Genomic DNA, 12,559 nt, shown 5'->3' with positions numbered 1-12,559 from the left:
GGCGGGCGCCGGGGCGTTCTACGAAGGCTATTGGCTTGCGTGTCCATCGCTCTCATTGACGCGCCAGTCACCGAGCACAAGGCGCTGTGGCCAGCCCAAGAGCTTTCCCTGTCGCGGTCCAGCTTTCCCAGGTTTGCTTTTTAATTTCCTCGGTTTCCTGTTCCGGAGGCGCGGGTGGCGCTATGGTCTTGGCGGCTGCAGAATAAGCCTGGCTTTGCTTTGACGGCAACCTCGCGGCCCGAGAGCCTTTTGTAGGTAAAAGGGGCAACTTGCGGGTGTTGAAGAGGGAGCCTTTCCGAGTGTCCGGTTTAAACGGGTCTGGAGTCCGGGGCTGGGGCGAGAGGCGCTTTCGAGTTAAGGTCGGGCAATCCCTCTTCAGATCTGCAGCTAAGGGCAAAAAAGCGACCCTAGGCCCGAATCCCGCAAACAAATAGAAGTGAAAAATGCGGCCTTTCATTCATTTATGGAGCGCATGCGGTGGTCCAGGCCTGGGGCCGCCCGGGTCTCGGAGCGGAGGGAGACCGTGAGCCGAGCGCTTACCTCGTGGGGCTCACAGTCTGGCGGGAGATGCAAACAGGGAAACAAGCAATTACAAATCCGCTGGACGAAGGTGACTGGCTTGGGGATGCAAGTGAGGGAAAGGGTGTTGTTCTTAAAAACGTGGGCACACTTTGCAACTCTTTCAACATAGACTGATGTTCCTGGACGTTTTAACTATGCGAGACAGCTCCCTCGGTTTCCCTGCTTCCAAACCGCAACCTAGGAGTAGACAGACGCAGAAAATAAGTACTTTTCCAGTTGCAGTGAATTCCTTGACTTTTGATTTTGAATTAAAGTTTGCATCCATAACACAGTCTGACTATGCCTTCGATATGTCAGTTTCATAATCAGTGTTTCCAGATACTCTCTCTGTAGAAACATCCATGAGGATCTAATCCCGAAAGTTCAACTATTACACACTGTACAAGTGTTAGTGATCCTGTTTCCCACTTCTAGGTTCAGCACACTCCTTTGTGTTCCCCTAGACCCTGTGCATACCTCTTTTCTCTTGTTTATTGCCTTATTTATTTATTTTTTAAAAATGTATTTTTTTTAAAAGTGAATTCAGAGCTTGAGTCTTGCAGGCTATGTGCCTTACTCAACTTTGAGTCCACAGGGCCTGCGACTTGTATAGGCTCATTGAATATCGCATGAATCTGTGAAAAGGCCTACTCTTTGTCTGGTTTTGATAATGCAAATATGTCATGGATATATGTGAAAGGGAAGTGTACAGTAGCAACATAGAAACATATGCCATTGATGAGATAGTAAACATTTATTGACCACCTACTATGTGCAGGATGTTCTGCCAGGGGCTGTGAAGGATACAGAAATGACTATGAATCAACCCATGTCCTCAAGGAGCTAATAATCTAGTGGAGGAGTTAGAAATGTGCACACATGACTATAATATGAGACAGTCTCTGGTAAGTGCTGTAAAAGAAGTAAGTAAGTCTAGAGGGAATGGGATTACTTTCTAAAGGGAACTAGGAAAGGCTTCACAGAAGAGGTGGCATTTGACATAGGTAGATGAAAGTCAGTGGGCAGATTCATAGAGCAGGGGATTTTAGAAGAGCGGGAGCAAAGAGCAAGCTGGGTGATAGTACCTGGTATGTTAAGCAACTGGGAAAATCTGGGGTTATAGGCACTTCATAGGGAAGGTGATGGAGGATAAGCCTAGAAGAAGTTGGGTCCAGGTTGTAGAAGGCCTTAATTGCCAAGCATGGAGTTTGAATTGGATTCTGTTGGCTATGAGCCATGAGTAGCCTGTGGTGGCAGGATCAACTGTGTAGGTCCTAGGTTTATCATGAAGGCCTTAGACTGAATGATAATCATAAATCACATATTATTTGATGCCTGCTAGTTATTAAGCACAGTGATTGATACAGCTAGATAATCTGACATTATTTTCTTGAACCTTTGTAAAAATCTACCTTAAGCCTATTGGTAAAACTTTTAGTTAGATAGACTTTAGGAAGATGCTTCTACATTAAAGTTTTTTGTATTTAATATTTATTTGAGTTTTTAAAATATTTGCTGAAGCTTAAATATTTGGAAAGTCATTCATGTTCACAGCATTCTTCAATGGAAAGCTGAGGATGAAATCAAGGATAACTGTTGTGTTTACAAATTATATTTGAATTTGATTGCTAGTCTCATTGTGATAAGGACATCTTAAAAGTTAGTTGTAAACTTTAATTCGGGGAACATACTCTTAATTTTGTCAGTATGCTCAATGCATTGGAGAATGCAAAATCAGTGTTAAGATGATTGCAGACATTAGCAGTTTGGGAAACATTTTTATGCCTATTTTCTTCTTTCTGTCCTCTAGCGCTTATATTCTCTGTGGAAGATGTGACATATCCAGACAGTACGTCATGATGCAAGGCAATACGTGGTGAGTGGTGTGACAGTAATGGTGGGAGTTTTGGGAGAGCAGAGAGAAGAGCAAACACTGGCACTGGGCCCTGGAGAGTGGGAAGGATTTTGATACGTGCGGAGAGGAGGAAGTATGTTCACATGGGGCATGTACATGGCTAGGAACACAGTCCAGAGCCCTGTCCTGGTGGAGCTTATATTTCTGAGGTGCAGCCAAACATGAAAGTTGGAAGGAGGTAATTGGTTGGTGAATTGTGATTACTGTAGGACCTGCCAAGAAGCAGCACGGAGTGTGAGAGAGGGAACCTGACAAAGGCCTGGTGGGCGGTAATAGTGATTGTAGAAAGGCCAGCAAGGGTGTTATTATTGTAGCCAGGGAAGAAACGATGGTGTGAAGTAGATGAACTCAGGAGATATTTATATGAAGCAGAAGTGATGGGAATTTAAAATAAATTTTTGGCTAAAGGGGATAAGGGAGGAAAAGTTACCAGATAATTCCCTGTGTATGATTTGAGGACCAATAAATGCTATTATCTATCGAGATAGGAAACGCGAAAGAGGAGCCAGTGGTATTGTCTTGGAGGGGAGGGTTATTAATTCCTTTTAGGACCTGTTATGTTGCGTTTGTGGAATCTCTGCTGAGTGTGGAGGAAGGTGAAGACAGGAAGATGCTGGTGCAGATGTAGAGAATGTGGGGTGTGTGGGTAGGATGACATGGCAAGGATCAGATTTTTGGGGAGCGTGAGCACGGACAACAGCAAATGATTAAACAGTGGGGTGTTGAGTTCATTCTGGAGGAGGAGCAGCTTTAGGGAGCGACAGAAGCCAGGGACTGACACAGGGGAAGAGGAGTTTACTGGCCATGAGGAGTTTGAGGTATTACAGAGAACGGCAACATCAGACAGGTGGAATAATCCAGTGGCTGAAGGGGTCTGTCAGCTGCTCTTAAAGATGGTAAGGTGTTTGCGAAACCCTGTTTATGGTGAGTTTTTGGTTCTCTTTTCTTTTTCTCTTTTTCTTTCCTCCTGCAAAGTCATAGAATGTCGTTCCACCCAGGGCGAGGGTGTCCCCGAGGGCGGGGAGGACATGGAGCCAGACCCTCAGCCCCAGCCTTCAGGCCCCAAAATCTGAGACTACTTCACCCTCAGCAGCCTCCTGTGCAATATCAATACGAACCTCCAAGTGCCCCTTCCACCACATTCTCGAACTCTCCAGCCCCCAATTTTCTGCCTCCACGACCAGACTTTGTCCCCTTCCCTCCTCCCATGCCTCCATCAGCCCAAGGCCCTCTTCCTCCCTGCCCTATACGGCCCCCCTTCCCAAACCACCAGATGAGGCCCCCCTTCCCCGTGCCTCCTTGTTTTCCTCCTATGCCACCTCCGATGCCCTGTCCTAATAACCCCCCAGTCCCTGGAGCACCTCCTGGACAAGGCACTTTCCCCTTCATGATGCCCCCTCCTTCCATGCCCCACCCCCCACCCCCTCCTGTCATGCCACAGCAGGTCAATTATCAGTACCCTCCAGGATACTCACACCATAATTTCCCACCTCCCAATTTTAATAGCTTCCAGAACAACCCCAGTTCTTTCCCGCCCAGTGCTAATAACAGCAGTAGTCCTCATTTTAGGCACCTCCCTCCATACCCACTCCCCAAGGCTCCCAGCGAGAGAAGATCCCCGGAAAGGCTCAAGCACTACGAGGATCACAGGCACCGGGATCACAGTCATGGGCGAGGCGAGAGGCATCGGTCCCTGGATCGGCGGGAACGAGGCCGAAGTCCTGACAGGAGAAGACAAGACAGCCGCTACCGATCAGATTATGACCGAGGGAGAACGCCCTCCCGTCACCGGAGCTATGAGCGCAGCAGGTAAAGCACACGTGTGTTTTTAATGAACTGCAGAGGTCCAGACACGGGCCATCTGGGTTTCTCAGAAAACCAAACCAAAACGGTCCCGCAGTGCATTTTGATTTATAAAGGGAAGAAAGCATGTTTGGGACTGTTTTGAAGAGGAAGAGACAACTGACAAGTAGTTAATGTCAGAAAAGCCACTTTTGAAAAGCATTTCAAAATTATCAATGTAGATTCATTGCAATGAGTGTAAGCTCATTACTCTGCATAATACAGCTGACATTTTAATGGTGCTCTAATGAAAGTTCACATACTGCTTTTTCGTGTGTTTTCTGCATTATCATATTTACTTTTGTTCAGTATGATCACCGTATCAGGTTAAAGCACCTGAGTTCTTTTGGAATTGATCTGTGTATGCTATCAATTAGGAATTGAACTAGTTAAGCAGAATTTGCTTTCTGGTTTTTAGGATAAGTGGAAGTTTATTGTACATAGTTGCCTTCTTGCTCTGTTTCCTTGTAAAGTGCAATAACATTGGTTACACATCAAAGTTTTCAAAATAGTTTTTAACTTGATTTTGTTGCATTGAAATGTATTCATACTGAAGAAAGTTGTGTTTGAAAAATACTGCTTCATTCCAAATTACATTTGTTTTTTTTTTAAGAGACCAAATATTTGTACCAGATATACATAAGAAAGTAAGGTTTCCAGCAGGCATTTCTAAACTGGGACTCATAGATGGGTTTATAGAAATGCTCTGAAGTTATATGCAGAGTTTTATGTGTATGCATGTTTTTCTGTAAGTAAATTGGTACCTTTCAGCAGAGTCTCAAGACTTTTCTCCAAAAGTCTAAGAACCAGTGGTTTAGATGGAAAAATAAAACTATGTAGATAACAGCCGTACCAAAGAATTTTTACCTTCAGTGAACTCTTCATATTGTTGAAGCTTTCCGTTTGTCGAGCTTGTAGTGGTGCTTCTCTTTCTGTCTGCTGTGGTGTGTTTACCTTCATTGTCCTATGGAACTTTTGTGCTAAAAGGGTTTGAGCGCCCCAAACCAGGTCACTTCATTATGTGCGTTTGTAGAGAGCTGGTCTTGGCTCCTGTGGAATCAATTCACTTCTTGGTTTCCACGTTTTTCACATGGCTCTTGGTTTTCATGTTCATGACTGAACATTTTGCCAGTTAATGGTGGTGGTCATTCTTAGTCCTGAAGAGAGTGATTAGTACTTAGAAGGTTTGGAAGCAAAATGTGTTGTTTCCTCTTCCTGATGCCCAGTGGCAGGTAGAAGGGAACTTGTTTCCTGCAGAAATGACTGATTGCTGGTGGGCCAGAGCTGGTTGAGAGTTGATAGACTCTAAAAAATCTTTTCAGCGTGAATTACTGTTTTTGGTCAATTTTGTCCTTAATTATTCTCTGAGGGACTAATTGGCAGAGGCATATGATAGTGTATTTGATAACTTTATGGTGAAAATCTAAACTGGAAAGTTAATAGTTGTCTTTAGACTTTGAAATGATTGTTAATAATCCTGTTTCTAGGGAAGCACTTCGCTGCGAACTCAACATTCTAGATGGGCATTTTTTTTTCCATTTTGGGTGCTGTAGTTAAGTTTTTAGGACTCTGCTATAAAAATCCTAAATTCTTGCATCAGGCTTAAACTTGGAGTTATGTGTTTCTTTAAAGAACCTCATGTCCTGTCAACTGAGGATCTCTACTGGTAAGTGAAATCAGGTGCCATTAATCTGCGTTATCCTAAACCACAACTCCTTTACATAGTAAAGACCTGCTTAGGCAGTTAGCTCATCTTTCTACATGCCTTTATTTCTGTTGGAGTCGTCTTGTGATGCACTTGGGGTGTTTGCCCTGGAGCTGCCTTAGTGTCACGGCCACGTGATAGTAGGCTCCCTTTGAGGTCTTAGGTAGAGTGTCAGTCATCTGTCTTATATGGAATGTCTCTGTGGAATAGAAATCGGGCACGGGATGTCCTAGCATAATTTCTAGAAGTATATTGGAGAAAACCAAAACTTCACAAATTTGTGCATTAGACTGTGTTAAATTTATGCAAATTCTGTAGTCTGTCCTCTGGCTACTTCTGCCCTCCTTCTTAGGGTAAGTCAATCTGTCCTTTTTCAGATCCCATCTTCTTCTTTTTCTCCTCTAAAATATGGTTGAATACTGATTACCAGATTGTTTTAGGACAAACTATTTCTAGAGGAAGTTTTTGAAGAAGTGGATATGTGTATTTGTTACCAGGAAAGATCAAGGTTAGTCTGGGGAATGGGAAAAGAAACAATCTCATGCAGTGCACTGAGCATGCTCTTCTGCAGTCTGGTGGGGACAGTGCACTGAATGGTGCTAAAGCACAATAATCCCCATAGCTGTCCTGGTGAGTACAATGTGTAGCCATCAGAGAGCTAGTATTATGTACTAAGGAATATCTTAATGCTTGCAGACAACGAAGAGTCTTTGGAAAAACAACCCAAACATTGTTTTTCTTGCTTTAAATGGGTTCATTAAACAATGTTACTAATGTGCTTTATATCCAGATTGGCCTTTTCAATTTATACCCACTCCGAGGTAGCAATCATCATCAGAAGTGTCATTCTCAAATGCAAAATTCTATTGCCCACATGTTAAAATACAAATAAAAAATTAGGGATGTCCTCTCAATAGAGTTTTTATTAGCAAATACAGGCGATTATTCTTTTCAGCCGCCATGCTATTACACGTTACATTTTATCTGTCATGTGGTACCACTCACTATTTGGGATTTTACTGCTTAAAAGTAAGCTGTAATTTCATTTATTAATTTTTTTAAAGGAATCTCTACACCCAGTGTGGGGCTCAAACTCACAACCCCGAGAGCAGGAGTTGCATGTTCTACCGACTGAGCCAGCCAGGGGCCCCAGTAAACTAATTTTAGAAGTGTATCAAATAAAGAATGTAGAATCCCAAGCTCTGGCTACTTTATTTTGGACAGCTGGTGTATACCTGAGGCTTATACATATGTTAAAAGGAATCTTTCCTGAGGAGGGGTGATCTTTAAGTGAAAAAACAATTTCTGTTTTAATAATCTAAACAGTCACATTTCTCGATCATTTTTGTAAGTTTTGATTTTCAGTGTATTTACATTTCTTCTGTTTGGCTATTGGTTGGGGGATGTTTTTGAATTCAGACATTTTTATGGTCTTCTAGCTGGACTCAGGCTAATAAAACATTTTTTTTTTTCTATTCTAAGATGGGATGGTTATTTCCCTTAGATTTAGTTCTGATTTAAACACACTAGAGTTCCAAGTTTTGTTCCAGATCTTCATTGTACTTATTAAATAGACTCAGAAGTTATTATTATTATCATTATTAAATTCCCATTTTACATTGAAAGGTTTTAAAATCCCTCAGTCTATTTTACGTTGCATAAACCCAATGTCTCCATTTAGAGTTGTTTCCAGATGAAAACAGCATTTCAAGGTAAAGTGACTTACAATCTCATGGCAGTCAGCGATACCTAGAACTACCACTCAGGCCTCTAACCTGTAAGAGTTTAGAACTCTTTAATTGTAGAACCTTATCTTAATTTTCACAATAAAAGCTTTAATTTACATTTATTTGGTGGATGAAATTGGGAGTTTTCTAGAAATCACTAGGTAGTAGAATCCTTTAAAGTTTTCCCTGTAGGTTAAACAACCAAGGATTGGCTGGTTGGAACATCTGGAGAGAAGATTATCATAAATCCCTTTGCTGCTTAGCATCAAGTATGACTTCTTTCTTTGAAGAAAACAACAAAAAATGTCCAAGTTAGTTAACTTCTGTAAAGTGAAAAGCTCCTTTATCCTTTAATAAATGATGAATAAAAATGTCCCATGGAGAATAGAGCCTGAAAAATTTGTAGGTGAGGTCCATTTATTTAGAAGATGAATTCAGTGAAAAGAGATGGTGTTTTTGAGTCTTTCTGTTGAAAACAGCTCTGTGTCTTAATTCCTTTAAGAGAGCGGGAACGGGAGAGACACAGGCACCGGGACAGCCGAAGATCACCATCTCTGGAAAGGTCCTACAAAAAAGAGTATAAGAGATCTGGAAGGTAAGCAAGGAGTTGACACTGAAAGAAGTCCTAGATCTCCTTGAATTCAGGTTTTGTGCTTATGCATAATAATCACCAAGTCTTCAGACTAGCCTAAGAGTCTATCCAAAATGCCCTGTGAAAAGCTAAAACAGCCAATAACTTAAAAACCTTTACTTTCAAAATGTATTGAAGATGCACAAGGAAAATCTTGATAGATTTCCAAAAAGTTAGAAATTATACAGGCCAGTTTTTCTGACCTCAATTGCTATAAAACTGTATACACATTAATATTCAAGGCTTAAAAAAGAACCTTGGGAATTCATAATTATGCTCTTAAATTTACTTGTTTCAGAAAAAAAAAAGTAAAACTGCAGTCACACTTTATTTAGAAGAACGACATTGAGGTTGTTGTAAACCAAAACTTACAGGGTGTGACCAGTTCTATATCAAGAGGTAAAATTATATAATGGTAATCAATCACAGCACTCTGGAATCTGACAGATTTGGGGTCAGTTATTCTCCCAACTTTGATATTGGGCAGAGTTATCTAACCTTTTTAAGCTTCAGTGTCTTTGTCTAAAATAAGAACAGTTACACTTGCTTTATTGAGTGATGAGGAGTCATTGAGAGAATAGGTGTAAAAACACTTAGAGCTGGATCCAAAGTTAGTGTCAAATAAATGGTAACTGTATGTATACATTTTATATGTAGAATTATATATAATATATATAAATATGTTTGTATAATTATCATCTGATTACTTGGCTCTACATATTGGTAGAGTATAAGAAAAGCAGAAAAAGGGATTTAAAGATAAAAGAAATCAATGAAATAGCAAACAGAACTATAGCACTGTAACAATATTTGGAAGTAAATGCAAGACTTCTTTGAAAGGTCATACGATTTAAAAAGTGGCAAATCAGGAAAAGAAAAACATACTCCATCAGGTATAAGAAAGAATGTATCATAAGAGTGAAGGGTATTTAAAAATTCTAATATGTTGGTATAAGTACAGATACTATATTCACAAAATTTAAAAACTTGGATGTGATGGGTTGATTTCTATGAAAGCAAAAATTACAAATCACATAAGAAGCAGAAAATTTTAATAGGCAAGTAACTATGGAAAAAAAATTGAAAAAGTTGGATTTGTACCACCTCCAAAAAAGTTTTAAACTGTTCTAGAACATTGGTGAAGATGGAAAGAGAGCTCAGCTCATGCTGTGATGCCCAGAAAACCGACATGGCAAAACCTAACCTAATGGAAAGAAAACTACAAAACAATCTCTCTTATGAATATGGATATGAAAATACTGATTAGTATATTAGCCAGTTGTTTTCAGTAGCATATTAAAATAACAGTTTAGTCCAAGATTGCATGGATAAATAGGTTAGTATTAGAAAATCTATAACTAATTCTTTGTGTCAAAATCTGTAGAGCTGTCTCAGTTCCTGTTTATTAGGTATGTAAAATAGAACCAGCATCCTTTTTTTTTATTTTTTTATTTTAAAGATTTTATTTATTTATTTGAGAGAGAGAATGAGATAGAGATAGAGAGAGAGCATGAGACGGGGGAGGGTCAGAGGGAGAAGCAGACTCCCTGCCGAGCAGGGAGCCCGATGCGGGACTCGATCCCGGGACTCCAGGATCATGACCTGAGCCGAAGGCAGTCGCTTAACCAACTGAGCCACCCAGGCGCCCTAGAACCAGCATCCTTTTATAAATAGAAGGTTTGGTAAACTAGGTATATAAGCAGACTTCTTTAACATGATGGAGAATATCATCGCATGATGAGCATGACTGACACCATCTCAGAAGAGCCAAATTTAGTGTTGAAACCTTTCAGGCCTTCCCATACAAGTTAGGAAAAAGATGCGGCTCCATTGCCTGTCACTGTCACCTGACAAGAAGTGAACAAAACACATTGCAAACATTGGTGTGAGTGATACAGTCATTCACAGGAGTCCCCACTTTACAGGAATGAGAAAGTTAAGTGCCATGAGAAGTGCTTTTGATAGAGCAATTACACGTTGCTCTGGGAACACAACAGCGAGAGCTCAGTCTCGGGTAGTCAGAAAAATTGACATTTTACCTTTTTTACAATTGATACTTGAAGTGTGTATAGGGATGCATTAGGGAAGGGGATGGTAGAAGGAGAGAAAAGAGCATGTGTGAAGGTTGCAGTGTAGACAAGTGCTCTGAGAGGGTCAAGCGTGGACGTTGGAAAGTGAGTTTAGATAGCTTTTGTAGTAATCCGTACAGGGGATTATGCCTAGACCAGCACAGTGACAGTGGTGATGGGGAGCCGTAGAGGTAACTGAGAGGCATTTATGAGATAGAGTCAGTAGGATAACTGAGGGTGAGGGAAGGAGAGTCAGCAGCCATCACCTGAGACCTGGTGCTCCCCATGGGGGTGGGAGCATTAAGAACGATGCAAGATGAGTACAGTTTGAGCATGTGGAGTTTGAGAATCTGTAAGACAACCAAGTGGAATTGTGTGGTAGTTAATTGGGTACACAGGTGTAAAGTTCAGAAAAGAGATCCCAGCTGGAAATACCAAATGCCATGGATTAGATGAGATTAACGAGGAAGAGTTTGTTCAGAGAGGAAGGGCCGATGGAGGAGGAGCTAAGGACAGGAAAAAAAGCCAGATACTATGTTGATAGAAACCATTGAGGACCCCATTTGTGGTTGGTGATTTTTAATGTAGAGTGCTGGAAATCTCTTTGGTCTAGTGGTTTCTTCTCCAGTGACCAGTAGCTTGTGAAGAAGGCAGAGACTTGGATTCTATGAGTTCCAACTAATGCAGTGGATGAGAAGATTAAAATCAGAGATATAAATACTGTAAAGGAAGAAAACTTACAGTTTGTAGTATAGCTTATTGTGAAGAAAGAAGTTCAAGTTTGGATTTTGAAATTTGGAGTGCCTGAGACACTTACCTAAAGAAGATGTTTTGCTCCTGTTTTGAAATGACCCTCTCAAAGTGTTAAAAAAATATTAATTGATATTCACAACAGACAACCCTGACCATCCATCATTCAGGACACCTGCTTCAAGGGGAGTGGCGTGAGGATGGTTTTGCCCCTGTTTCTCGGCAATAAACATTTGGTGGTATTTTAGTACATGTCAAAATGTCTGTGTCAAACAACCATATTAGCATTTAACTACCACTTAATAGCTTTGTGATATTGGGCAAGTGATGCAGTTTCTAATTCTGTTTCCTCTGTAGGAGATGTTCATATCTGCCTCATAGGATTCTTCTAAGGATTAAATGTGAGTGTCAGTAAAGTGCTTAGCAGAGTGTTAGGCTTGCATTAAGCACTAAAATAAACATACAAACCAGCCAACCCCATACTAGTGGAAGCTAAGAGTTGCCATTATTAGCTAATGGTATTAGCAGGAGAATTCAAGAGATTCAGCTAAGAAACAATGAGAATTAATTCACTGAAGTTGAAGTTATGAAAGAAACATACCAAAATTAATATACTTGCTAAATACTAGAAACACCTAAGAAACCTAAATACCAGAAACACCTAAGAAAATGTAATGGGGAAAAAATGTAGGTTCACTATTGAAAATTTAACTAAAATATCTTAATAAGCTTAAAAAATATATAGATCAGTGTGAAGAAAACTAGAAATGTAGCTGAAGACAAGGTGATGTAAGTGAATGGAGGCATGCCATGTTCCCACAGTGGAAGTGGACAACAGGGTCATGAAAATACCAGTGTTCTTCAAATAATCCATAATTTTAATGTAACTTAAGTTGAACTACTACTTTTAAAACTTTATGATGACTCCGATTCTTCCTTGGAATAGAAGTGAAAATAATGAAGAAAAATAATTATGCAGGGATACTTACTTTAGTAGAATTAAAGTGTTCAATACACAGAATAATTAAAGCAATTTGATGTGGGTATAAAATATCCCAGATATTGAGCAACATTCAAGTAATATGAAAATTTACATCTATCATAAAATTGTTTCAAATCAGAGGAGAAACTGATGGGACAATCGACAAGCCATATGGAGGAAAAACTGAAATTAGATTTCTGTCTTCTATCTTGGAGAGGTAGAATAAAAAAATTTTATGTTAAGGAGTAACTGAAGGAAATAGAAAATATTTATTTAACTTTGGGATGGGAAAGGATTCCAAGCATTACACTAAGGCAGGCAGCGTAAACAAAAAAATCTCTAGATTTGGCCGTGTAAGTTATATATAGCAATAGAAT

At 40.2% G+C, this 12,559-nt stretch overlaps 1 protein-coding gene across 8 annotated transcripts in view; it reads left to right on the top strand.

Annotated features, from left to right (window-relative positions):
- The first annotated feature begins 90 nt into the window (after positions 1-90).
- DROSHA (drosha ribonuclease III) overlaps positions 91-12,559 on the top strand; it is a 119,387-nt gene continuing 106,918 nt past the window's right edge. For 3 of the 8 annotated variants that reach the window (XM_078066601.1, XM_078066599.1, XM_078066594.1), the window contains exons 1-5: positions 139-251; positions 1,340-1,466; positions 2,372-2,437; positions 3,452-4,285; positions 8,253-8,345. In XM_078066601.1, the coding sequence (XP_077922727.1) occupies positions 2,418-2,437; positions 3,452-4,285; positions 8,253-8,345 (947 nt within the window). In that variant the 5' untranslated portion in view covers positions 139-251; positions 1,340-1,466; positions 2,372-2,417. Of the gene's footprint in view, positions 256-1,339; positions 1,467-2,371; positions 2,438-3,451; positions 4,286-8,252; positions 8,346-12,559 lie in introns of all 8 variants that reach the window. The other 5 variants (XM_078066596.1, XM_078066595.1, XM_078066598.1 and 2 more) reach the window with 5 other exon arrangements.

The sequence above is a fragment of the Halichoerus grypus genome, chromosome 2 (assembly GCF_964656455.1).
Source record: "Halichoerus grypus chromosome 2, mHalGry1.hap1.1, whole genome shotgun sequence".
NCBI lineage: Eukaryota > Metazoa > Chordata > Mammalia > Carnivora > Phocidae > Halichoerus > Halichoerus grypus.
The sequence above is the reverse complement of the archived record's forward strand: the minus strand, read 5'-3'. Positions and strand labels throughout refer to the sequence as shown.